At 36.5% G+C, this 27,864-nt stretch overlaps 1 protein-coding gene across 29 annotated transcripts in view; it reads left to right on the top strand.

The window, feature by feature from the left end:
* Nucleotides 1-20,331, top strand: part of igsf9bb (immunoglobulin superfamily, member 9Bb) — a 176,272-nt gene extending 155,941 nt beyond the window's left edge. For 16 of the 29 annotated variants that reach the window (XM_073935386.1, XM_073935381.1, XM_073935377.1 and 13 more), the window contains one exon: nt 1,213-2,187. In XM_073935386.1, coding sequence (XP_073791487.1) covers nt 1,213-1,282 — 70 coding nt within the window. In that variant the 3' untranslated portion in view covers nt 1,283-2,187. Of the gene's footprint in view, nt 1-1,212; nt 2,188-4,834; nt 6,476-7,471; nt 7,518-8,939; nt 8,967-10,661; nt 10,790-14,281 lie in introns of those variants that run through there. The other 13 variants (XM_073935367.1, XM_073935365.1, XM_073935366.1 and 10 more) reach the window with 3 other exon arrangements.
* The last annotated feature ends 7,533 nt before the right edge of the window (nt 20,332-27,864 follow it).

The following is a 27,864-nucleotide window of genomic DNA, read 5'->3' as shown; positions in this document are numbered from 1 at the left end:
AGGTTTCCTTTAATTTGATTACAGCAGGGGTGTCCAAACTCAGTCCTGGAGAACCGGTGTCCTGGAGAGTTTAGTTCCAACCCTAATCAAACATTATTATTATTAAGCTCTTACTAGATATGCTAGGAACTTCCTGACAGGTATGTTGAAGCAAGTTGGAGCTAAACTCAGCTGGACACCGGCCCTCCAGGACGGAGTTTGGACAATCCTGGATTACAGCATAACTTTTATTTTTTATTTTTTATTATTGTGCCCTGCAGAGGGCGACACAGCTCCTTTACTTTGATTATGAGGCAGCACTTTAAAAGCTGTGAAATCCTCCTCACAGAACTGGGTCAAGTTTGTCATGGACACTATTCATTAAACATAATAAAGCAAGCAGCCGAGCTTTATATCATAGATGGCTTTTTATTGAAATAATAATTTTATTTTTGAATAATGCACAATCATCTCGGAATCAAACTGGGTGAAAGGATAGTTCTCCCAAAAATGAAAATTCTGCCATCAAATCCACTTCTTTCACTTGTTCAAAACCTATTTGAGTTTCTTTCTTCCACCAAACACAAATGATGATATTCCGAAGCATACTGGTACACACATTGACTTCTATGTTATTTTTCTACTATGGAAGTTGATGGATGCCATTCTTCAAAATATCTTATGTTGTAGAAAGAAACTCATAAAGGTACAATCACATGAAGGAGAGTGAATGATGAGATCATTGTCATTTTTGGGTGAACTATACCTTTAATAAAACTCCTCATTAATCCTCCATGACATTGCTGGCTGCTGGCTTTGACAGCTTCTCTTCCCTGTCTGCCAAATATTTTCCCTCCACAGGTCCACTTTAAAAAATATCTATCTATCTATCTATCTATCTATCTATCTATCTATCTATCTATCTATCTATCTATCTATCTATCTATCTATCTATCTATCTATCTATCTATCTATCTATCTATCTATCTATCTATCTATCTATCTATCATCTATCTATCTATCTATCTATCTATCTATCTATCTATCTATCTATCTATCTATCTATCTATCTATCTATCTATCTATCTATCTATCTATCTATCTATCTATCTATCTATCTGTTGTGAACTTGTATAATCCTACTCTTGTGTGATACAAAATGTACAGTATTATTGAAATAAAGGTGCACACAGGTTCACCCTTTCTTAATCCCCCTCATAATGTTTGTTTCAGATTTCTTCCTCCCAAGCATCTGAGCCACTGCCTGTATTTCACCAACACACCTTTGCACACCAGAGGTTAACCTGCAGCCACTGGCGTTCCTGCCTTTTCTATTTGTTGTTTTGCTAGTGGATTTGACTTACATAACCGCTCAACTCTGCAAAATCTTGATGTATTGTCGGGTATTGTTTATGCACTTTTTGTGATTTGTTGCTTTTACAGTGAGTGGTAACAGTAGAATGGGCTTTTAATGAGATATTCTGTGCCAGAAAAACTGTATTAGTTGTGGTATTGTAATGCCTGACAATCATTCTTGAATGCTCAGCTTAATTTATTCAGAAAGGTTTTGAATCGTGTGACTTAAAACAACAGGAGTATGTTTTGTTGAGTCTTTAAATGAAGTTCCTAGAAACCTTCGCATGGAAGGTCAAGTTAAGACTTACGGAATAGGGACGACTCATTTTGATGGCCTCTATAAGCACATCTTTCTGCCAACGCTGCTGGTTATCTTTCATCACAACATTTAGTTTGACAACGACTTGATGAAATGATAAAGCGATAACAAAAATTACAGCTAAAGTACACACTAAATCCTTTATGTTTTACCAAGGTTTTATTAAAAAAAATGTTTACTGTTTGTTTACTTGCAGGTCAGTATTCTTCTGTTTAGCTCATTTTTCACAGTATTGTATATTATGACAACAATTGTGAGATGTTTGGACCATTGAAGAGTGAAGCGTGTGTATTGTGTGCTGCCTCTGCTTGGCTGGGGAAAAGCCTGCTTGCTAGTGCACTGTATTGTTGCTTGAAGCAGGCATAACGTCACTGCACCTGAACGGTGGTCATCAATAGGCAGTTGCCATGGAAACCAAGCGCCATCACCGCAGCCATTACAAGCGAAAGTGCATGCTGTAATGATTCAGCAAAAACAAAAGCTTCAGCCATTACATGTACATTTGTTACTGAATAAAACATTTGAACTCTGAATTTAGCTGATTTTCTCTTTTCTTTTCTGGGCTATGCTTGTTATTTCTCGTTGTTTGGTCACATGGATACTCTCAGTTGAATGTCTTTCTTGGAAAAATGTCACCATCTATGTTTAATAAGAGCTGAAATGTTTAGCTGGATGTATGTTCTCTAACAAGGAGAAAGACACACAATATTAATTTCTTGGGGAAATCTTCAAACAGCGGTGACTGGAGAGTATAAGGCCTTAACAAGGATGAGTTATGACAAGATAAATCCAGAAAGAAGAGTGAAAATGACAGCAGTCAAATTTATTTAAAGCACAAAATGACTTTCTTATGGTTTAATAATAATAATATTCATAACAATAATGGCGGTTCATTCTGCTGTGGCAACCCCGGATTAATAAAGGGACTAAGCGAAAACAAATGAATAAATATTAATAATAATAATAATTCATATGTTTATAAATGGTGCATTTCTGGACACCCAAAGGCCCTACAACAAGCATCAACAGACTTACCAAAACAAATTAATAACAACTCATTTTGATGGCCTCCATAAGGTCCAATAGCCACTTTCTGTCAGCATTCCTAATTATCTTTCATCACAACATTTAGTTTGACAACGACTTGATGAAATGATCAAGTGATAATGATAATTACAGCTAAAGTACACACTGAATCCTTGATGTTTTACCAATATTTTTATTTGAAACATGAATAAATTATTATTTAATACAATTCTATTTTTTTATTTTTTTGTAAATTTCAGGGTACTACTTTAATTTTTAAGACCTATAATATTAATAATAATAATAATAATAATAAAAATAATAATAATCAGTTATGAATTATGGGTGTTTTCTATTTTCTACCTGGAAATAAGGTGTCATTATTTTTGTTACTGTATGAATCTATTTCTGTATATATATATATATATATATATATATATATATATATATATATATATATATATATATATATATATATATATATATATATATATATAATTTATTTAATGTTTAACTTCTAACTACTAAAATTTAAAATAAATAAAAGTATTTTTTTTAAACTGCAGATTTAAACAGCAAAACCAGAGCAGAGAACAAGCATAAGCATAACCAAACAAAGCATAAATAAGCAGAAAACACCTATGAACTATATTGAGCTATAGAGAGGTATTCATAGAAAAATAACATTGAGATGTCTAAAAATATCTAATTGTAAATCATAAGTTACAATTAACTCTTATTAAGGTGACCAATCAACAATAATTAAACTATTTTAATGATATTTATGTACATTATGTTGCATTTTATACTTCAGACTTACCTGTTGTAGCTTTTTTCAGTGCTCCAGTTAAACTTTGTCATACTGAATAAAAAGACAGATTTATAACTGAAGCATAAAAAACTAGGCCTTTACATAATTATCAAACATTATAATGTCATGCTTATTATTTATTTTTGAAGTATGTTGCGTCTGACTAAAAATATTAACACATTCGTATAAACTTTTTAGCATAAAATCTCACCGATTTTTTTCACTAAGCCATGTGTTTATATAAAACTGTACTTACAGTGCTCGGCATATATGAGTACTCCCCTCACAAATCTATTTTTTAAATTCATTTTTTAAATAGGAAGACAATAACTGCATCTTAAATGGTACAATATATGCACTCATACACTATGTACTTATGCACTTACACATTTAACAACATAGTATATGTATGTAGTGTCATCCCAAATGAAGCACAATGTTTTTCTACCAAGAAATTCAAACCGTTTCCCTGTTGAAATTTGACGGTTGCCAAATCAGAAATACAGTAAATGACCAAACTATCAAATAATACCTGCCATGAATATAACCGCATTCACCATCGGGAGGCGCTATAGTCACTCTCGCAGTGAAAATTTTGCTTTCACCATCCAAAATAAATAAAGTTCTCCAACATATGCACCCGATAGCTCCGCCTCTTCCGCTACGTGAGCAAACCTGCAGTTGTTGAGTGCGTGAAGTGTCCATCATTACACACTTCATTTTACCAGCTGAATGAGTGCATCATCCGGGTAATTAAGGTGCACTTATTATTTTTTAGAGTTTTTAGTGTGAACGCACTACCTACGCTATTTATACCACAAAATGGCGTAGAATAGTGCAAAAGTATGCAAGTTGGGACGCAGCTAATATTATAGTTGTGCATATACATTAGATTAGTCAGTACTGAAACCAAATCTGGAGATTATCTAACAAAATAACAAACAATGACAGCCCAAAAATGACTTCACCCAAATGTATATGTTATAGAGAAATATTAAATACAAATTTAAAATTAAGGAAAAATCCAGAGGAAAAAAAAAAAACGTGAAAGATTTTGTTGAAATTTTGTAGGTTGTATTTTTTTTTTTTTTTTTGCAATAGTTAGCTTGAATTTAATTGTATTATCTTTCAATTTCTTAATATGTTTAGTGACTAAAATATGACTTTAATAAATATATCTGTTTAATAAATCTGTTTTGTTTAAATGCATGAAAATACATTGCCTATATTCACTGAGAAATGGATACAAATTTTAAAATGGGGTGTACTCAATTATGCTGAGCACAATACCATGATATTATTGATCATTTGTTCCTTTTTCTTTTTCTTTCCTATTGTTACAGGTCATCATCTGGAAAGATTAGTCCAGAAAGCATTCGCTCAATAGGACCCCCTTCAGAGTCTTCAGAGGATGGTTTACGAGCTAAGAAGTTTCCTCAAAGTCCTGCCAAGGAGGAGCTTTCCTTATACAAGAAGACCAAGAGAGCAATAATTAGCAAGAAATACAGTGTCTCTAAGCATGAGGCGGAGGCTACCACACCAATCGAATTGATCAGTCGTGGCCCAGATGGGCGCTTTGTTATGGATCCAACTGATATGGAAACCCCAGTAAAGGCACGGCGCATTGAGGGCTTCCCCTTCGTGGAGGAGTCTGACCTGTATCCTGAATTTCGACAGTCAGATGAGGAGAATGATGATCCGGGGCCAATGCCACCTGTGATGGCTACCCTCAGACCCCATCAGATTTCCCCCATTTCATCTAGCCAAGAATCTTACTTGCAGCCCCCAGCCTACAGTCCCCGCTTCCAGAGGCCCATGGAAGGCATGACTATAATGGAGACCAGTCGGCTCCAGGCAACAGGGCAGATCCGTGGTGCTCCTCACTTCCGAGCCTTTACCCATGGCCAGTTCTACAGCTATTTGGGAAGTCCAGGAGAACCTGAGCCTCCTCCTCCCTTCTACATGCCAGACACCAGCCCTCTCAGCTCTGTAATGTCCTCTCCTCCATACCACCTAGAGGGGCCTTTTGGTCATCCCACCATACCAGAGGAAATTGGTGAGGGTGAGATTCAGCATTATGCAGTCTCTGGCTACACCCTTCCCTTGGCACACCCCTCCACCTCGCGCTCTCCAGACATCTGGCAGAGACCAGATTTCACCTTTGCTACAATAGAGGGTCCTCACTTTATTTTCCCACCACCACACCCTTTGCATCTTCATCCGGAACCTCCCCTTCCTCCCCCTCTTGTTCTTCCTCCTAGTGCCCTCCAGCCCTCCACACTTCAAGTTTCTCCTTACCCTGGTATCCTGCAGCTGGAGGCCCCAAAGAGCCGCCCAGGCAAGTCTCCCAGCAAGGTCAAGCCTCAGGGCCTTCCAGCCAAGCGTTTACCTATGCAAGAGGCACAGAGTCTAGGGCAGCTAAGACACACAAGCCACGGTATGGGTGTACCGGTATTGCCTTACCCTGACCCGGTGTCTCACATGGTTGGCCCAAGCTCGTTCGGAAGCCTGGACACAAGATGGTACGAGCTTACACCCAGGCTTAGCCCCAGGCAGCCCCGTAGGATGGAACCCAGCATGGTTGTTCTCCAGCCATCCCGCCTCTCACCTCTAACTCAGAGCCCTATTAGCTCTCACGAAGGCTCACCAGAGATTGTAGTTCGTCCCAGACCCCGTCCTAGTATGATCCAACCCCCGATTCCTCCTGAGATGTCTGAGATCACCCTTCAACCTCCTTCTTCAGCTAGCTTCTCTAGGAGGTCCTCCCCTTCCTCTTCTCCTGCTCAAGGCCAAGGCAGCCGAAGGGCAAGTCCCAGCTACCGATCCCACATGGCATTTGCCACCTCAGCGGCAAGCTATCCGTCACAGTCCCCTTCACCTCCTGTAGAAAGCAGCAACATTTTTGGGCAGATGCCAACCCAGAGGAGGACTGAGGAGGAGATCCTTCCATCAGAACCCTCTCCACCCCAGTTATCAGCTTCAGGGTAGGTGCACAAGGCCTGAATTGTGTGGTCTAAGCCATGTACCATGTGGCCTAAGTGTAACATCTATGACCCTTTGGGGATATCAGTGCGGAAATGAGCACACATTTTATTCTTAGTCTTAAACTACATCTTGTTAATATGGGCTAAATTTAAGTGTTTGATGCTTGCCTTAAGCTGGTCTTAGTAATGAACTCATGCTTTCATAGAAACACTGCCCCAGATGCCTTGCATTATTCAAAACCATTCAAAACCATTTTCTACATAGACAAGTTGTGCTAAAGTTTTCTATGCCACTGATTCTGCTTTCATGTCAGACATCAAATTTCATTCATAAGGTCTGTGAAGCACTTTAAAGCACTTGTCTTAGATTAAAAAGTGAGTGAGCTTTACTAAAAGTGGTTGTGGATTCCAAGTCAAGACTTGATGAATTATTTGCTTCACAGACATGGTGACAGACCTTTTAGGGCTACGTGTCTGGAGAAGCTCCATTTTAAGTTCATTTAAAATGCAATAACGAAGCCCCTAAAAAGCCTGAAATCAGAGGGACGCCACCACAGGATCTCAGCCTTTCCATCCACTGTCATGCTTTACCCTGCCTTTCACCCAACAGGAGGAACCCCACATGCGCAATAAAATTGACCAATCCCTGTCCAAATGAAGCCCACTGTTTTGACTAACTCCAGGCTTTTTAGGACGACTCTCAGAGTGTATGATGTGGAGGCTGAGGTTGGTGTTCAGCACAACAGGCACAGTGCTCCTTTCCTTTTCCAAAGTAACCTGACCGCATGATTGCCTTTTCCACACTCCCCCCTCTCTTCTGCCTCCTGTCACCCAGGTCACCCCAGCTCTGACTGCCAGGGGGAGGCTTGTTGGGCGAATCATGTTGCAGGGACTGTTTGCTCTCATCTGTTGCAATGTCGTCATCATCAAATAGGGCATTTGGTCATTCTTGATGACTCCTCGAGTCTTATCTGCTTTGTTTTTGATTGATCTCAGCTATCTGGGCAGCGTTGTTGTGACCAGGTCCTCTACACCGCAATAGGTAAGGGTTGGATCCATGTCTGAAAGGGGGGGGCAGCAGGTGGGGCTTTTATTCACCTCGTCCTTTAAAGGGGAATACAAGTCTTTGGTCTTGCTTTCCTTTTGTTTATTACAAATTTACTTTTTTGGTTGTATTTTTTTTTTTTTAAGATTTATTTTCAGATAGCCACACATTTTAGTTCTGCAGTCTTGAAACTTATATGCATTCTGGTCTTAGTATGCATATGCACCTTAACCACTTATTAAATAAGAACTCTAGCACATATCATGTGGTCAGCACAATCTCATGCTTGAGACGCAATGTGTGAGCCAATTTGAATATTAGTTTTTTTGAGATTCTGCCATTTTCCTCATTGTCTGATGTTAATGTTTTTTTTCATTGTATTTTTTTCCAAATGTATTCTTTTTTGTAATAAATGTGCTCCTAAATTAAGGTTTAAAACATGACAAAACAAGCGCTACCAGAAGTTGCTGGGAATTAAAATTTTGGCTTGACCTGGATAAAGGGAACCAGCCGTTAGGGACCGTCTCAAGCAAGAGTTGCATGTTTTATTTCATTTTAGGTAGATGCTTTTTATTGCTTGAAACCAATTCAAGTGATTTATAACCCGCAAAAGTTTTCCTACACCTTGTATGATAAGAAGTAACTCTCTTTTTTCTAATCATGATTGATGTAGTGAGCACATGTTCAGAAACATGTAATTGTATAAAAAGCTGCACTCGGTTTAGACTGCAGAACACATTTCACAATCATGCGAAGCAAGTTTTCTTCCAAAACAGTTCCTGCACTTCTTTTACAGTGGGGAAACTACTATTTGCACCACAAAATGCTTCTTTTTACACTGTAGCTTTCACCCAATGAAGTGCTCTTCCAGAGTATTCCCCTTTAAAGTTCTGTTCCATGTGCAAAATGCCATGCATGCCATTGCTAAATATTGCTCTTCAGTTGAAAAACCAACAAATATCTGATTAAATTCTTGTTACATTTGTTGTCCAAGTGCTTTGTTTTATTTTTCATTATGTGACTGTTCCCAAGTAGTCATTTTCCCCTCCCGCCATCTCTCCCCCTGTCAGCATGGTGAAGCCCATTGTAGACAGTATTCATGTCTATGAGCACATTTCTGACAATGCTTTGTCGCTGAGCTGTGATTTTCCCCCTCTACTAATGGCCTTTAATTCTCTCGGCAGCCTCAACAGACGGACGGCCCCTCTATAATGCTATTTCTGTTATTTTACCGTGCCTCGTGAAAATTGTGTGTGCGCGAGTGTGTGTGTTGGGGCAGAGTATGCAGGCTGCCAGTTTAAGTGCCTCCATACTGTATTTGGATGGGAAGACCATACATACACACATTTTTTTATATACTAATGTTTTTATAGATAGTATTTCTTATTTCATGACTTCTAAAAATTTCTCTTTAAACAGATACATACATTATGTTGCCATATTGAGGTACTGTATACATTTTAAAACTATTTCTTTTCTTAATTATATATTATAACGTATTACAATTTTGCCTTCCTTATGTATGTAACTTCACTCATTATTTATTTGTTTAAATGTTTATTAAAACCTTCACTTAAAGAGCCCCTATTATAGGTTTTTGAAAATGACCTTTTATGTGGTGTGTGACACAAGTGAAATATCCAGCTAAGGATTAAATCTGAAAGTGCTCCATGTTGAAAACTATTGATTCATCTATAAAAGGGTTGACTCATAGTGGTTCGAATGAATAGTCGTTTGATTGAATCGTTAGCAGTGTTAGCGTGACTTCGATACGGAACTCGAGCCCCGCCTATTTGTTGCGCACACAGACCTAGGAAAATTAAAACCCCCGGCTCTGCCCACAAACACTGTAGAAGGAAAAAGAGAAAGATAAACATTGTAGCAGATCCCGGTTGAATCAAGTCGCGTAAACACTATGCTCTGAAGTTTGAGGGAAAGTTAGTGTTATTTTCCCTAACCCAAGCATGAGGCTGTGAAGAGTCAGCGGTTAAAGTTTATTCAGCATTATAGCCCCAGCCTTGTGCTGTGTTTCCTCATTTTTCTGATGAGTGCTTCAGCAATCTACACACGTACAATGGGGAATTTGCTGGCTGTTTGTTGTAGGAAGGATCAGAAAAGACTATGAATGTATGGCACTATTGATGTATTGATGTCTTGTCAGAGCTTGACAGAAACTTTACAGTTTAAACTTTACAAACTTAATTGTGTTTTGTTACTTGTAAACGCTTGTACTGTAACTGGTTAACCCTTTGTATTCTCATATAGCTTCTAAATCGACATTGAAAACGTGACACGTGCCCCTTCATTACGGATTTAAATGCATTTGTGAGCTCACGATTCACTGCCGATTGTCATTACTCTGGCCACCGTCAGCTGTTCCTACACATGTGCGGCGGTCAAGTTTTAAAATAGTTCAGCTTTTGCCACCATGTGGATTAATACTGAATATGTGTCACTGTTTTTATTTATGGTTAAGAGTAGAGCAATATGCTGGTGTTAAACTGCACTGCTTTAATTCACTTCTGCATTGGGCTTACACATACACTCTGACTACTTCAAAATAGTTTATAAGCCGTGGTGGGCATTTCTTTCTGTCTTACACTGAACGCAGTCGACAAATTGCAGTATACTGGGTCATCGGACCAATGAGCGCAGTTTAAGGAGGGGTTCGGGAACAAATTAATTAATTAACAAATCATACAGGAGTCATTGAGATAATTAGGTAAAAGCAAATGTATATTACAAGACAATGAAAGTTTTTTTTGACCTTGCATATGCATATCAGCATACTGTTGGAGACCCCCAAAACCAAAATATGACCTTTTTAATGCATAATAGGGGCTCTTTAAAGCATTATAACTGTTATTTGGGAAAGGACACACCATAAACTCACAGTATACCTCTCTTTCCACTCAAATAAGCATTTTTTGCATCATAGTTTTCACGCTAAACTGAACCATGCCTGATGCAGATCATTTGAGTGTATTCATGGTTAATGGTAGTTGCCTGTTGGCCTGCACTAGCCACAGTAATACAGCAAGGCCATGTGATTACTAATGTGAGGAGTTTAACACACATGGCGAGCCACCGCACTACTCTTGCCCTGTGTGATGGCTTTGCTTCTCTTTGCTTCCTGCACAGAAAACGTCGAGGTGCACCAAGTGGCTCTGCAGGGTCTGAGAGGATAGAAGCACTGAGATATCAACGAGTGAAAAAAGCCAAGAAAGTTGGCATCAACAATAACAACTCCAAGGCCAGACGAAAGACGGGTGAGAAACAAGTCACAATTGATATACTATATGTCTGTTGTGTAAAAGTTAAGGTGAGTTTCCTCATACAAATAAGCTTTGTTTTAAAACCAAGTGGGTTGTTTAGTTCTATGAATGAATATTTTTTTGGAACATCATGGTCATCATGATGGTAAAATACCTAAGATGCCTTAAAATGCTTTTTAAGGAGGTCACTTAATAATGAAGTGATAATCTAACAGGTCTGTGTTCCAAAAATGCCCCTGTTGTGCTATTTTGGAGCAGATTGTGCAGAAGGTCTGCAACTTTGACACTAAAATGGTGTACTCTTTAAAGGTTTGTTTTGTGGATTTTGACATGTTAGGATTATACTGGTTCAAAACTGTTTCACTAACTTTGCATGTACCTCCAAATGCGCAGAAATCTGGCTATACAATATGGTCAAATCAATGACATCATTGCTATTTATATCATTGTGCTTACAAGTACAGAGAAAGTAAAGTCTCTTTTGCTGGAATTCAGACAGTGTATGGGACGTTAAGTTTCTGACACATACTGTAATCACAAGAGCTTGGGGTTTATCTGACCAATCACAGCAGAGTAAACTCTATGAAAAGAGGGGTTTAGAGCAGGCGTGACCAACCCTGTTCCTGGATACCTTCTTGCAGATTTCAGTTGCAACCCATATCAAACACACCTGCCTGTAATTATCAAGTGCTGTTCAGGTCCTAATTAATTGGTTCAGGTGTGTTTGATCAGGGTTGGAGCTGAACTTTGCAGGAAGGTCGATCTCCAGGAAGAGGGTTGAGCACCACTGGTTTAGAGAGACCAGGGGACTCATATATGAATGTGGCATACTCACAAAAGAGACAAAAACATGCATAGGCCAGATTTATAAATGAGACTCAAGTGTCTCTTTTAAAGAGTATATTCTGCTGTAACTGGTCAGATGAGGCCCAACTTCTTGTAATAGAGGCTTCCCATGTAAAAGTTGTGATCTATGAAAAACAAACTTGATGGGAGAATGTGTGCAGCTCTAAGTAAACTCTACTTAGGGGGAAAAAGCAATGCCAGTGACTCGTGACCTCCTATATCCTGCAGGTGGTTATTAATATAAAAACCTTGCACTCTATGGTGCTCGAACACCAATAGGCCAAATCTATTCTTGGTGTTCTTTTGGTGACCTCCACTCATAGACCGTCCTCTACGTTTAGTCGTGGCCTACATTTATTTTTAATGTACGTGAGTGCCATAAATGTGTCAGAAAGTTTAACCTGGTGCCATAAAATTAATTTGCTGAATCCGACGCTATTGCTATGTGGTAAGTTTAACATAATAACCCCAGGTGTCGCAATCCAATGGAAAAAAAAATGAAAGCTTGATGGCTTTTTATTTGCATGTTGTTTTTTAAAAGTAACTATTAATTACTATTATGTTCTTCATTAAGTTGTGGATAAAATATGCCAATTCTAATAGTTTATTAAATATTGATTAGATTTTTGGGAAATCCCGACCCCCACTTTGGGAACCCCCCACTTTGATATGTTTACCAAGTAAGCATATTTACCCTAAATGTAGACCTAATTGAACCACTTTAAATCATCACATGAGCCATAATCAGTAATGTCAATATATATTTTTTCTGTTCATAGATTTTAGAAAGGTTTCTACTCAAGGTTTTAGAAATAAGACCCCAGATCCTTGAACAAACCATTTCAGACACTGTGAAAAAAAGAGTTTATCCTGTAGTGTATGTGAAAACTAAAGTGATTTTGAATGTACACCTTGTAAAGGAGATCTCCTTAGCAACACAACCTATTTTACAGAAGATCTCAAAAGCACATTTGGAGCTTTTAAAATGATATACTGTAATGGGGTACTTTAAAAAGATGTCATTTATGTTTTTCAAGCATTGAAAGTTGGTGTTTAGAAAGAGCCTGATGATGGTACTCCACATTGTGGTGCTTCCTTTAACACTGTAATTCCTTTTTCTAAAACATCAGTGGTCACTGGCTTTGTATTGTTGATGCTCTGTGCCACATACTGTATTTTTACAACCAAATTACCCCCTTTATTATTACCAAGAGATTCACAGTGTAACAACATTAAACTGTACAAATACAAGCATATACTCATTGCAGGTGGATGAGGTCATGAATGAGGCCATCTGTCAGTTTTTGCTTTTACTAAGTTGATAAATGACTTATTTGTTATGATATTATTTGTTATGTACATTACTGTTTGGGGTCATTATAGTTTTTAAAGACAGTAATACTTAATCTTCAATCCAAGATAAAATGCCATCACAAAAATAAAATAAAAAGACAAAAATCCTACGGCAGGCGTATGAATGATTTCCTCCTTGGCTATATATAATTGCTCAACTTTTTTTCAAACATTTCATATAATAAGACATGTTAGCATTTTAAAATACTTAATGAGGGTAATGTTAAATAAAATATAGCCTTGCCATCATGGTAATAAAAAATTGTTAAAAATATAAAATAATTAATTGTATTATTACAAATTATGACTTTTTTACAGTTAATAAAACAGCCTTGAGATGGCTTTCAAAGACATCAAACTTTTAAACACTATATAGTTTTATGAAGCTAATGCTAAGCTGTATTAGATTGATCAAAGCCAGTTTGGGAACTCTTAAGAAAGAAAATGGACTGTGCATCTGCAATAGATACACATATGTATGAACATCTACAGTATATCTGCTGTTTGTATGGCAATTTAAATTGCAGCATAATTTACATCCAGAGACTATTGTGAGGGGCAGCACATTAACTGATCTAAGATGGCAGACATGGCGATGTGCCTGGAGTGGTCCAATGTGGTGACAATGCTTAATAGGACATGCAGTTAAAGTCAGAATTAATAGTCCCACTGAATTATCAGCCCCCTGTTTATGTTTTCCCCAATTTCTGTTTAACGGAAAGATTTTTTTTAACACATTTCTAAACATAATAGTTTTAATAACTCATTTCTAATAACTGATTTATTTTATCTTTGCCATGATGACAATAAATTATATTTGACTAGATATTTTTCAGGACACTTCTATACATCCTAAAGTGACAATGAAAGGCGTAACTAGGTTAATTAGGTTAACTAGGCAGGTTAGGGTAATTAGGCAAGTTATTGTATAACGATGGTTTATTCTGTAGACCAGCAAAAAATATAAAGCATAAAGGGGTTAATAAAATTGACCTTAAAATTGTTTTTAAAAAATTAAAAACTGCTTTTATTCTAGCCGAAATAAACAAAAAAAGACTTTCTCCAGAAGTAAAAATATTATCAGACATACTGTGAAAATATCCTTGCTCTGTTTAACATAATTTAGGAAATATTTAAAAAAGCAAAAAAAATTCAAAGGGGGGCTAATAATTCTGACTTCAACCTTATATGACATTTAGACAGCACATTTAACCAATTACAGAGAGTCTGACTGCTATGTGAAATATGTAGTCATATTTCCTAATTTCTATCTTATTCTCTGTTTAGGTGTGCCCCCCTCTCAGACCCAGCAGCCCCACACCTCTCAGGTCCTCCAGCCAGAAGAAGCTCTCTACCTCCGCAAGAAGAAGAAAAAGTTAACACGCCAGGACCCGTACGCCCGCTTCTCTGCTCTGCTGTACCGTCGCCCAACCCGAGAAGACCAGAAAGCCATTTTGGCTAGTATGGACACAGCAGACCCAGACCACGCCACTCTCCTCTGAAGTCCAAGAGACTACAGGCCACACTCGCCCCAAATCTGAGCTCCTTCCACCTTCGCTCAGCCAGCCAATGTCTTCACATCCACAGCCAACACCAATGGTTTACTTATCTTCTCTGTTATGTTACACTTATTCTGAATGCATGCGATCCAAGGTTTTGCTCCAGTTCTTTTACCTCAAATTCAAAAGGAACGGTCATTTTGAGCGGATTGAAAGGAAAATATTTTAAGCTACATCTGATCTTTGGGATTTAGTGGCTCTTATCAGACGGTGTATTCTATAAGAGTGCAGTTGCCGAGCTTTCTGCCAACAGACTCAACCATAATTTGCAGTAGATCACAGGGTTCTTACAGGTATACCTCAACACCACCAAAAGCCCAGTGCTGTTACAGTATAACTACAAATATTCTTACAGATTTTTAAAATGACATATTATTGCACAGTTCAAATTTACAATATAATTGCAAAAGTTAAAATGATACGCACGCTACTTTTCAAACTTTTGGGGTCTTTTAAATTTTTTTTCTTTTTAAAAGAAACCTTGTGCCCACCAGGGCTTCATTTAATTAAAGGAAATTACAGAAACATTAATGTACTTAAAAGTTTGCTTTTAATTTAGTATATTTTATAGCACAGTTTATTAAGATGAATTTTCAACAGCCATTCAGTGAGTATGTTTACTTAAACACCAATAGTCCGATTTTAATATGATCAAGACACTACTCTGATTAAGAGTTTACCATGTAAACAGCTATTTTTGATTCATTTAATCTGATTAAGGTCAGAAATCGGATTAAGATTATGTGAAATATGCCGATTTTAGTCGCATTATTGAAGTGCAGTACAGTTCTCTAAACACTTTAATCAAACTACACTGCAGGCACACAACAACATAAGTCATTACTATTAGGTTCACCATCAAGGACCACGCTACAATGGTTGCTTAAACATTTATTACGAGTTGTTTTAGAAGTAGGTAAGAGTTATGGAGATTGAGAAGAGAAGTATGGATGGTTGTTGAACTGGCTGATCAGGGAGTCTTGTCCAGGGAGACTCAAGAGTGGGGGCTTTGTCTCGTAGGTTAAGGTGGAACCTTTAGAAGACCCCCCGATACAGCCTGTGGAAGAGGAGAGGGATGTTAAGAGGTATAGGGAGGGATGAGTGGATGAGTTTAGAGGGGAATTGGGTGGGAGGGAGCGAGAATCTGAAACAAACGGTTTAGGGAGGGTAAACTTCCTCTAAATAGTAGACGAGGGAAGTTGATTGGTTTAAGCGTTGCCCCGCTACTGAGCTTTTGTTAATTCATTAACTCCATTTTGATTTAGGTCGTGATGTCAGGTGACCAAAATTCAATGACTATCCAGCGTCTAAGGACAGCCTTATTTTGACGTCCAATAACGACATCAAATTATGTTGAAATTTGGTTGATTTTAGGTTGTGTTGGAAAGTGACAAAAATCCAATGTCTGATAGATGTCATGGTGGTAACGTCCACACAACATCAAGGTGTAACATGATTTGACTTTAATATTTGGTTGATTTTAGGTTGACTTTAGGTTGGACGTTGGACATTGACGTTGGGTTCTGACGTCAACCCGATTAAAATTTTGAAACAAAATCCAAAGTGCCCACGATGTTGGGGTACAACATCAATATGACATCATGTTGACGTCCTGTGCCTGCAGGGTATTACCATCATGTAGGATTTTCACTGCAAGTTGCGACAGGATAGTCTATAAACACACGGCTGTTTGACACTATTCTCTGCACCTACCAAGTCAGTCAAGGACCACAGACACCTGCATCTCAGTTTTCTTTTCCATAGGGCATGCAGTATCAAATTATATCTAAATAACCCCCGCAGTTCACACTCACATCCAATATCTCGTTTGTCATGAGGGGCATGCATAAAATGTTCCTGAATGAGAGTAAAAGTGCCAAACTGCAGTTAAAGTTGACAAAATAAAAATTAAACACCCGAAATTACACAAAACTCCAGAGAAAATGTGGAGAGCGTGCTGATGCAATGACATTAATCGGATTATGTGCTATAACCTGTAAAACAGGATCATGAAAGCAACATTTAAAAAGCAACTCATATAAACATCTTAATCATGTTATTGTCTTATTAAAATTAAGGCAAATAATTTGATTACTGATGCCAATGTAAACGTAGTCAGTGTCTCAAGATACTTCAGAAATCATAAGAAAATTGTGGTTGAAAATGGTTGTGCTGCAACTATTCTGCAAATTTTTTTGTGGAAACAGTGATTGAAAGTTACAAAGCATTTATTTGAAATGGAAATCCTGTACATTATAAGCATCTTTACTGTTATGAAAGATTAAACAAATACAACCATGCTGAATAAAATCATATTTATTTATTTTTTACTGATCCCAAATGACTTTTGAATGGTACTGTAGCATATCAATTTGTAAGATATATTAGAAAATTAACGTTTATTTGATTTTTAAGATGCAGTTTCTGTTAGGTTAGGGTGTTACACATACACAGCACACGATTGTGTGTGTGTGTGTTTAGCATATTGTAAATGTTCTATTTATATAGAAAAAGGAAAAACTCATTAAAAAGCACAACAATTCATCTGTTAAAGCAGCAGAACCGGTGAGTTTGGTTTTTATCTGAATACATAACTCCAATGCAATTTTCAATAATGTATATACTCATAAACAGTAGCTGCTACATCCTTTGTAACACACACTTGCACTGAAGCAAAACCTTGGTGAATGATGTAACTGACATTTTTAGTTCACGCCAACCCCCTTTAGCTCTATTCAAAACGTACTATAGTGATGCCAAAAATACTACAGCTTCCTTAATCAATAAGATTATAAAGTGTACTGTACTGTGAGGAGGATAGGACTTTGTGCCATAATATACTATAGTATTTTTGTCATCAACATGCGATGCCCCTTATATTTAAAATGGCATACAGTACATAAGCCTTAATAGGGTTCCTAAATGCTTGTTCCTCTTGTGTTCATTTATTGTTTTCTTTAAATTACAAGAAGTTAATCTACTGCCTTTGTAGGCTATTTTCGAGCCTTTTTTGTTTTGTTTGTTTTTCGGTTAAACCAGAAATGGCAACCCAGCCCCCTCTGTGAAATCCCTTGGGGAGAAATCTCTTTGGGATGAGAGGACTATTCCCAGCGGCCAAAGGTTTATATTGTGTTTCTATCATCCAACGGTGCTTTTTTTCTACAGAAAGACATGTATTTTCACTGTCTGAACAAACATACCTGGGCAAATGTACATTTTAGTGTGCTAGCCATTGTCCAATGGGGACGTAATGGCCGTCAGACGAGAGGTGGCATGTTCTGTGTCTTATATCACTTGTACAGATGTGCAATCAGTTTGTACATTTGAAAAAAAAAATGTCTAAAGATGCATCGAATGGCTGAACGCTGTACTGGTTATTCAGCCTGGCGAAAGAATTCAGAATAAAAAAGAGATATGAAGGAAAAAACCCTTGACCTCCTAATTGCAGGTTAAAGAGGTTATAGGTGTGTGGTTTATGGCTAAAACCCCTCCCAGTGGCCAATCACCACATTATAGGCATTTAACAGCCTACGTAAGGTGCTATCAAAAGTCTTCAGACTGAACTTTGTTAATGTCATCATTAATGTGATCTTCCAGCAGATAATAGCTGCTGCTTACTGGTGCGGTCACATTAGTGTCATTTCAACAAAATTTCAGAAACAAAACATCCACTGTTTATTATCAAAAAAATCACTTGGGAGAAAATTGCTGTATAAGCGACTGGGAATTCTGTGTGAAGATGGATCATCCAGATTCTTCAGAAATCTGCTTGGTTTGAAAGTGACTTTACACTATTGATAATAAACAATTGAATATATTTTTGTCTTTAAAATTTGCTGAAATTTCGCAAATGTGACCACAATTTACCTTTTTCAACACCTCAGTATTGGATGTTTTAGGATTTCAACACCATCCTGCATCTGTCTGATAAGCTTTCAGGTGCGGTCACATTTAACATTGTTTGTTTTATGAAAATTACTATGGTTTTACTATGTTAAAGGTGTAGTAACCATGTTTTTTGGTTGGTTGATCATCATTTGAATAACAACACTGACCACAAATAACATGGTTATACCATGATTTGATTAGCAAAATCATGATTCATTTAGGTTTACCTACTACAAAACTACAAAAACCTAAAAAAAAATTCATTTTAATTCCATATGAATTTTAATTCTATATGATCACGCGATTTGCCTCATTTACTGACAGGAACTTGCTTGTTTTGAAGTGAAAGAAATGATTGTTCATCACCATCATTGATAATAAATGAAAAGAATATTTTCCTGGGAAAATTTGCTAACATTTAGCTAATGTGACCGTACCTTTCTGCTGTCTGCTGTGGCATTTTGAGGGTCATCAATGATATTTACATTCATACTTCATTAACATCGGAGCGTTAGCGACCATCGCTTTTGAGCTGCGGAGCATACTTGATATTTGGGAAGCTGCAGCAGCCATGCAGTGAAGATTTAAATTTTGTCAGGATGTAATGTTAGCTTATACATGACAGACCAGCACATTAAGTGCTCCTTTGCACCTTTCAGACGTCAAAGAGGTCAATCTTTGTGGAAGAGGGTCAGGGGATTGATTGTCAGAGTCATTGACCATTTTAAGCTTTTAGCGATTCTGAGCTTGACACATTTTCTTTAGTGTCATGCCGTGAGACCTGCTCAGATTTCTGAACCATGATTGAGTTCATTTGTACGTCGGGTGAATGGCTTTACAGACTTGATTGTTCATACCTGTAATTGTTTTCTTTGTAAATCAAGTAACCAGATTAGATGAGACCTACTTGTTAAATTTAGGTATTCTATTTGTGTGTGTCACAACACACTGTTATAGCTAGATAGAGGTGACTGATCATCTCATTCAGTCAGAAATGTGCTAATCTTAAGTATTTTTGATCCTTTTCACTTGGCAATTGTCAAATATGGTGCTTTCTAAAAGATATACAGATATTTAATTATCAAAATGTTGTTCATTTATTTATTTATTTTTATTTAAAGCCTTCTTCAAGATAATAATAGCGAAACGAATATCCAAAATGCTAGGAATGTACTGTAATATGTCAAATAAAAAAAACTGTATATAATATAATAGCATATATTGCACAATGTATTATAAAATTTTAGTAATTTTGAATAAATTGGCCAATATATGCACGCAACAGAATATATTGATATAAAACATTTTGTCATATTTTGGACTCTTACTTTTTCATGAAGGTTGGAATGCATGAGAGCATTTTTGAGCCAAAAAAGCTAGTTATGTGCTGTAAATGCTTCAGTCCACTTGCATTAACTCTCACATTGGAATTGCTACTTATTTTGTTGGTTTATGGAGTTTTTCTGTGTTTGAACCTGAAAGGATACCGGTCTAGCTCAAATTCTGCTTTGCAGGAAACTTTTGCTACTGTAGCATGAATCGTTGAACCGATTGTCTAACTCCAGTGTGGCCAGATAAATGAGCAGTTTGGGGATTTGGCGAGATAATTAATGCTAACTTGATTTGACTCACGGGCGGTTTAAGATGAGATTCATGGTAAAAGAAACTTGAACTCGATGAAACAAATCTATTTAGTAGCATTATAGCGGTGGTAAAGATTCATTCAAGCGTTGGCTGAATTATTTATTATACTGTATTGATTTTATATGCCATTTATATCTACAAAAAACAAACACATTATAATACTTTTGACAAACATCTCTAGATGAACATTTTTCCATTTCAGATCATTTGGTGCATCATTTTTAATAAAAAAAACATCTTAGTAAATCTCTGTTGCTTTGTTTTGATTGTGACTTTCATATTCCAGCAGCATTTTTGTTGCTTTGCATGACATATTATGCTTTATGTTTACATCCCATTCACATTTATGTTCCGAAAGGACACTTGCTTACCAAAGCAGCTTACGAGAAAGTGCACATTTTGCAGAACTAGCAAGCACCCTAACATTACTTCATCTGGGAATGATTTTTTATTCGTAGTCAAACCGGTTATAGCTGGTTTGTTGACTGCATACTTGCAGAAGATGTTCAGATGCCATAGACCTTAGTCAAATTAGTTGCCACATTCAATTTAACACAAATGAAAATGAGGCTGTGTGATATAGACTTAAATTCTTGCAAATTCACAAAATTTTGACCACTTTCAAAGCTGATTTTTGTCTACTGAAGGTTTTTTGTAAGCTGAACATGTTGAACAACACTTTAATCAATTGAAGATACTCTACTTCTATTCCTCACAGACTCATGTTTATTTCTGTAACCAACCGGTCCTGCTGCACCCAACTCGGTCTGAACCGGCGATTTTTTATATGGGAGTCGGTTGCTCTAACAAGCAGGCTAAAGACCATGGCCTCTAGCATCTGTCGCTAAAGCATTTTTAGAGGTTAGAGTGAGGTTTACCTGTATAGCTCTTTGCTAGATGGCCTCCGTTTTACTTTTGACCCCCATACAAAGAATCGCCAGTTCGATCCCTTGGTTGGGTGCAGTAGGATCGGTGGATAACATGTGGGGGCTCATCCGGGACTGGAGTGTTTTTTGTTTTGAATCTTAAAAGGGCTGTATGCAGAGTTTTTAATTGTATTAGTGACACCGGTGGCCATCAAGTGAACTGCAGCCAGCAACTTGCTATTTATGCTCACACTTGTTCACATGTAACAAACAAAAGACATGATTCAGTGACCTGATATACTCACAATAAAGTAATCCTTAATGCTTTAATTAGAAGTAAAACAAATGCAAAAATATTTTTTGTGCCAATATACGAATAACAAATCATACATGCAGCTCAAAGCAATATTTATTTTATGTGCTGTGCCCTTCTCTAAAACACAATACACATACAAGAAAAATGACATACTGTAGCAATATGAACTCATAATTCTTACATACAGTCACTTTAAACATGGTGCAACCTTGACTGTGGTCTATTGGCATGTAGGACTGTTTAAGTTTAGTGTTTGCTTCTCGTCAGAGATTGACAGCGATGATGTTCAGGATGGACTTTATGAAAGTGTAGAAATGTTTTTGAGTACTCCACCCTGTTTTGTTAGATACATGTTTACATAATAATTACAGAACAGGTTTGTATTTATTACCTTTTTAGCATGTTTTGAGGGATTTTGCTGAATGTTACTAAACCAATGATTTATAATATGAGTGCAACTAGATATATTATTTATTTACTTACTATATATTGAAAAAATGTTTATTAAAATATATTTATTTGTTAGCTCAACAAAAAGGAACAAACTGCCACTAAAATCTACATGAGTCTGTCATCATTTACTCACCTTTCAATGATAATTCCAGTTTCATTTTCGTTTGTATACCATAACTAAGGCATTTTAAAGGATTGGGGGTTTTACATGGATTCAAAACTACTCTGCATCTCGCTATCTTTCATGTCATGCCATTTTTCTAACGTGTTTGTTCCAAGTTCTAAGAAGTTTGCAACAACATGAGAGTCAGTAAAGTAAATGTTCGCTTTTGGGTGATCTGTCCCTTTAACCACACCATAATACCACGATAGGGTGACCAGACATTTTACCTCTGTCAAAAAAAAAAAGGTTAAGTATTTCATCGTACTGTAGGCTCCCTTAAATTTCGTCATCACTCATTGATCACAAGTAGTGGCCATTGATCACTTCTCTTGTCACATAAAAACAGTCTAATCAGTTATAGTCAGTTAAATCTTAGTATATTTTCCAGAAAAAAAATTCTCATCCAGTCATGTTTTCATATTAATCACTTTGCTGTTAGAGAGATCCCAGCAGGCACGCAACGTCATATTAGGTTAGATTTAGGTTGTGACGTCAGGTGACCAAAATTCAACAGTCAGCATCTCAGGACAACTTGTCAAATGACGTGGATATCTGGTTGATTTTAGGTTGTGTTAGAAAGATCAAAATCACTATGCCACAGCCATTTCACCCTGCAGCCCAAGACCAGTTACTCACTGAAGCTAAGCAGGGCAGAGCCTGGTCAGTGGGAGACCACATGGGAAAACTTGGTTGCTGTTGGAAGTGGTGTTAGTGAGGCCAGCAGGGAGTGTCAACCTGTGTGAGTCCTAATGCCCCAGTAAAGTGAAGGGGACACTATACTGTCAGTGGGAACTGTCTTTCAGATGACACGTTAAATTGAGGTCCTGACTCTCTGTGGTAATTAAAAATCCCATGGCTTGTCTTGTAAAGAACCCCGATGTCTTGGCCAAATTACCTCCATCAGCCCTAACTCATCATGGGCTCCCAATCATCCCCATCCACCAAATATAAATGCACATTGCTGTAACATCATTGGACGTTGATATTTGGTTGATATTAGGTTGATATTAGGTTGTACATCGGCCTGACTTTGGGTTCTGACGTCAACCCAATTTTCATTTCCAAACAAAATTCAATGCCCCCACTACGTTGAGATACAAAGACAATCTGACTTCATGCTGACGTCCTGTGCTTGTTGGGATCAGTCTAAAGAAAGTGGATGTTACGGTATATTGACAAAAAATGCTTGACGATAAAAAATGTTATAAAAATATACTATATATAAATTTACCATATTTTTACTATCCTAAATCATTTTTTTCCTGTAGAGCCCCTTTTTTATGGTTACACTTTAGTTAGTGTATAGCAAAATCATGGTTAATTTGCGGTGTAACTATTTCTTTAGTTTTTACTGTAGTACATTTTTAATTATTGGACTTATTTCACTCTGGTCACCCTATTATGACATCAAACTTTTCTTCACCAACTTAGAACATATATATATATGTGTGTGTGTATATATATATATATATATATATATATATATATATATATATATATATATATATATATATATATATATATATTACAAATTAAATATAATTACAAATTATATTACATATTAAAAACAGTCTGAGCAGATCAAATTCAGAATGCTTTTAACACTTAAAATGATCCTGTGTATATTCATTATCTTTAGTTTTATTTATGGTATAATCACAGATATTATGAGCTTTTCTATTGTTGACACCACAAATCAAATAACCTATAGGATAACCTCAAAAGTTGACCTCTTATAGTACATCAGGGATGCAAAAAGCATATGAATTATCATGCTGCTCATCGTTTTGGTACACAGTCTCAGATAGAGAGGGAAAATGCATGGAATCAGCACAATGTAGAGGACGAGAGAGAGAGAGAGAGAGAGAGAGAGTGTAGCGGTCTGGTTGTGTCCTCACATGACACTTAGTGCACCACAAGCCTGCAGACACATAGGGTTTATCAGGACACCAGCTCCACAGCAAACACACACACACACACAAGACAACTACCACAAGCTGTAAATAAAAGAAAATGCAAATCGTGCAATATATATTTTTTGTAAATGAAAAATGTGGTACACTGTGGCAGTTGATGGATGAGTGCTCATAGTGTCGATTTACGGTCTGTCTCAGTGGGAACTTGTAGCAGGCCTTCACTTTCAGAGAACTATTGCATATAACAAAATTGTTTGAACTTACACTTGGAATCGCACACCAAAGTGGATGGTACTATTGTGCATTCTTTTAAGTTTCATTGTCGTCTGAAGCTCTGGTTCAAGCAATACAAAATAATGTGACACAATACAATGTACAGTCACAGATCAAAACCTACAGTAATGACATTTCTGCACGTTTTCATTGTCGAGCAACATTTTCAGGAGAAAGTGTTTGGTAAATAACCTTAAATATTTCATGGAATGTGTTCATGATCATAAATTTTAGGTTTGTAAAGAACACAGAACAGGTTTTGCATGTTTAATTATAAATAAAATAAATACATTTATTTTTTTGGCTCCCAAAACACCATAATAAATAAAGACCTGTTTAGATAAAGAACTAAGAATATTAGCTACTTCACCAATGCACTATAATGTTCTGTTTATTATTAAATTGCACACTGTACACACTTTTTTGTCTGCGGCTTTTTTCCGTTCATTCAGTGATTCCAATTGTATGGTTCCTCTATGTTGTCATTGCTAGAGCTGTTGTATGATTTAATTTTTTTAGAACCATATTTAACATTTTGTGTGGTTATCATTTAAATCTTTAAGACCCGTTCACACTGATAACAAGATGATAACAGCATCAACATGAAGATTATTATTATTATTATTATTATTATTATTATTATTATTTTAAATGTGTTCTGCAGTTTTGTCATCTGCTGCTTTTTAATGATCGAAAATGCTGGGTAGATTCTCATTGGTTGGTTTAGGAGGTTTTTAACGATTTTTATTGTTATAGTTACCATCCTAAAGGCTTATTCACACCAATGACATCCACACAAATGATAGCAATTCATTTAAAATCATGTGGAAAATTTGGGAATTTAGACTTTAGATTTGTTTTCTTATTTGAAGAACATTTTGGCCACTGTATTGTTTCTTTCTTGTAGTTGGATTAAAACACGGTATACACGGTTATATTGCCAGCCAATTCGAATGTTATCACTTGATTGAATGGCCGTTATTAGTGGTTATCAGCTGATAGATATGGGCCGGTAGGGGCCTTCTGTGCCTACTAGTAGGCTTAGAAGGCTGTTATCATCCATCCACATAGTTAATCAGCTAGATCCCATACGGCCTTGGCCGGAAGTTTACAAGAACTATTCATATTATTCGTTCAATTTCCCAATAATTGTATTTTGTTAATCTACTGTAACAGTAATGTAAAAACAGATCTAGATTACTAGTCTTATAGCTGATTAACCATATGGATTGATGACAACAGCCTTCTGAGCCTACTGGCCTATATCTATCAGCAGATAACCACTGATTTCAATCGAGTGAGGACATTCGAAGTGGGTGAGAATGCACACATGATCTCTAAAAATATAGGAATTTGTTTTTGCGAGTTATATACATCATTATGTTTTAACAGTTATTTCTCTTATTTTTTAAAAACAATGCACACAATATAATAATTTGATCTAAATATAGGATATTGATGATTCAAAAGTTATCAAAACAAGAGAATTATTCATATTGTGTGAACAAATTTGTAATTTATGGCCACAATTGAACTATGTTTAGTAAAATGAGGTTTGCTACAATTTGAACAATTAAAATAAATTCACCCGCTTTGAATGTCAACACTCGATTGAATGGACATTATCAGTGCTTATCAGCTGATAGATATGGGCCACAGTAGATATGGGCCACTGGTAGGTTCATAAGGCTGTTATCATTCATCCATGGTTAGTTAGCTATACTAACATAGAAGACTCCAGATTACAATCTGTTTTTGCATTACTGTGATGGTTGGGTTTAGGGTTGCTGTAGGAGTAGACTTTAATAAAGTACAATTAATGGGAAGTTTAATAAATAATTCTCATTAACTTCTGGCCGCAGCCTTGATCTATAGCTAATAGATCACATAAGACAGAAGGCCTCTTCTGGCCCATATCTAACAGCTGATAACCACTGATAACACCCATTCAGTCAACTGATAACATTTGAATCAGCTGATAAAATTGAAAGAATTTTTATCATTTGAAATGTAAATATACATGTAATTTGTATTTATTCACCATGTTCTGTGTGTCAATATTGCTGTGATTATTAGTGTGAACGAGCCTTAACTGAATTCTCTGTACGTCCGACAAGTTTAATGGTGCAGTTGAGTACATCTGCAGAGGTGGATTTTAGTTTCTTGACTTTTGGTGTGTAGTCCAGCTACTGTGCTGTTTGACTAGTCAGCACAGGATCTTGCGTCTGCTGACTAAAATGACGTTTGATGGTATGTTGTGGGGGGTAGGGAGTGTGACACCTGCAATATGTATAGCAGCACAGTCCAAGATATATGTATTCCGTATTCTTATAGTCAACAGACTGTACCAGTAGAAATATTTTGACAGTGTACTGTATGTATAAATAACAGATATTTATAGTTACGTAATAAAACGCAAACTGAGGAGACTTTAATTTTGTATTGCGAGAAACTCTGAGAAGATTTGTTCCACTTTAGCTGTCTTGTTTATGGAGAAATACAGTATATGTTCTTTCTGCTGTTAGATGATCCTGGTACTGTAGCAAGGTGTGGTCATTAGCAAAATAGCAGATGATGCCAACTGCTTTTGTAGTAGGTACAGTATGTATTCTAAACAATTGCCGTAACCTTTTTCTAGAGACCTCAGTGTGGTGTGTAAGCAGCCATACCATTGAACATATCATTACTTGGTGCTATTGCTGATCTATTTTGTGGTCCAGACCAGAAATCATTTTCACCAATAAACTCTTTCCAGTAGATTTGCCAAGTAAATGAGATAAAACCACCCATTAAAATCTAAAGCGTGCATTTTGTTAACTTGAATGTGCTACCAAAAAACTAGACACAAGCTTCAAAGTGAAAAGAACAGACCACTGGCAGTCGGTTTGAACTATATGAGGTGCAAAAATGTTTTGGCGGTTTTTCATTTGGCTTTAAAGTCTAAAATATTGCTGTGATTCTGCTTGTCAAATAACATTTGTTTAATTTAATTATATTATTTTGGATTTAACCCTTTTGGTAGCCTCAACTTTTAGTGTCTCTTTTGGTTTCATTTGTAGATCATTTGCAGATTTGCACATCACAGTATGACCTCATTCAGAGTCAGTCTAGTGGCATCAATATGCCATTACTTTACATGTAGGTTACAATCCATATGCTGTACACTATCAACATTTTCCTGCACAAAAACGAAATTAATAAAACATAAAATAGTGATCTGAGATCATCTGTGATTTGATTTAAAAAAAAAAAAAAAAGAGAAATTACTGCATTTCATTGCTTTTTTCATATGGTTTATAAGGTATATCCAATATTTATATTATTATATATGTGTAATTTCAGTCATTAAAGGGGACCTATTATGCAAAATTTACTTTTAATGGTATTTTTTTATGTGACAACACAAACCCCACCTATGGTGATGATCTGCCCTTTAAGCAATAATTAGGTATCATTTTTAAATCCAAGTAAAAAAGTATACTTATTAAGCTACTTCATTCGACCAATAGCAGTGAGCGATTCTCAGTTTTACTTTTCTACAACACAGATCTTTTAAAGGTGCTGTATGTATATTTTTGACTTTTCTAAAGCATAAAAATACCATATGTATGCAGATATTTATTTATTTATGCCAAGTAAACATTCTTGTTTATCAGAAAAACAACGCTGAAGTCAGTTATTCTGCTTTGAAAATGCCTGCTACATGCCAGAACGCTTTGTTTTGGTCATTTACACCCACTGCCACTTAAGCCAATTATATTTCAGTATCACGGGTTGCCTTGGTGGAAAACA

The sequence above is a fragment of the Danio rerio genome, chromosome 21 (genome assembly GCF_049306965.1).
Source record: "Danio rerio strain Tuebingen ecotype United States chromosome 21, GRCz12tu, whole genome shotgun sequence".
In the NCBI taxonomy this organism is placed as follows: domain Eukaryota; kingdom Metazoa; phylum Chordata; class Actinopteri; order Cypriniformes; family Danionidae; genus Danio; species Danio rerio.
This window is presented reverse-complemented; position numbering and strand designations above follow the sequence as displayed.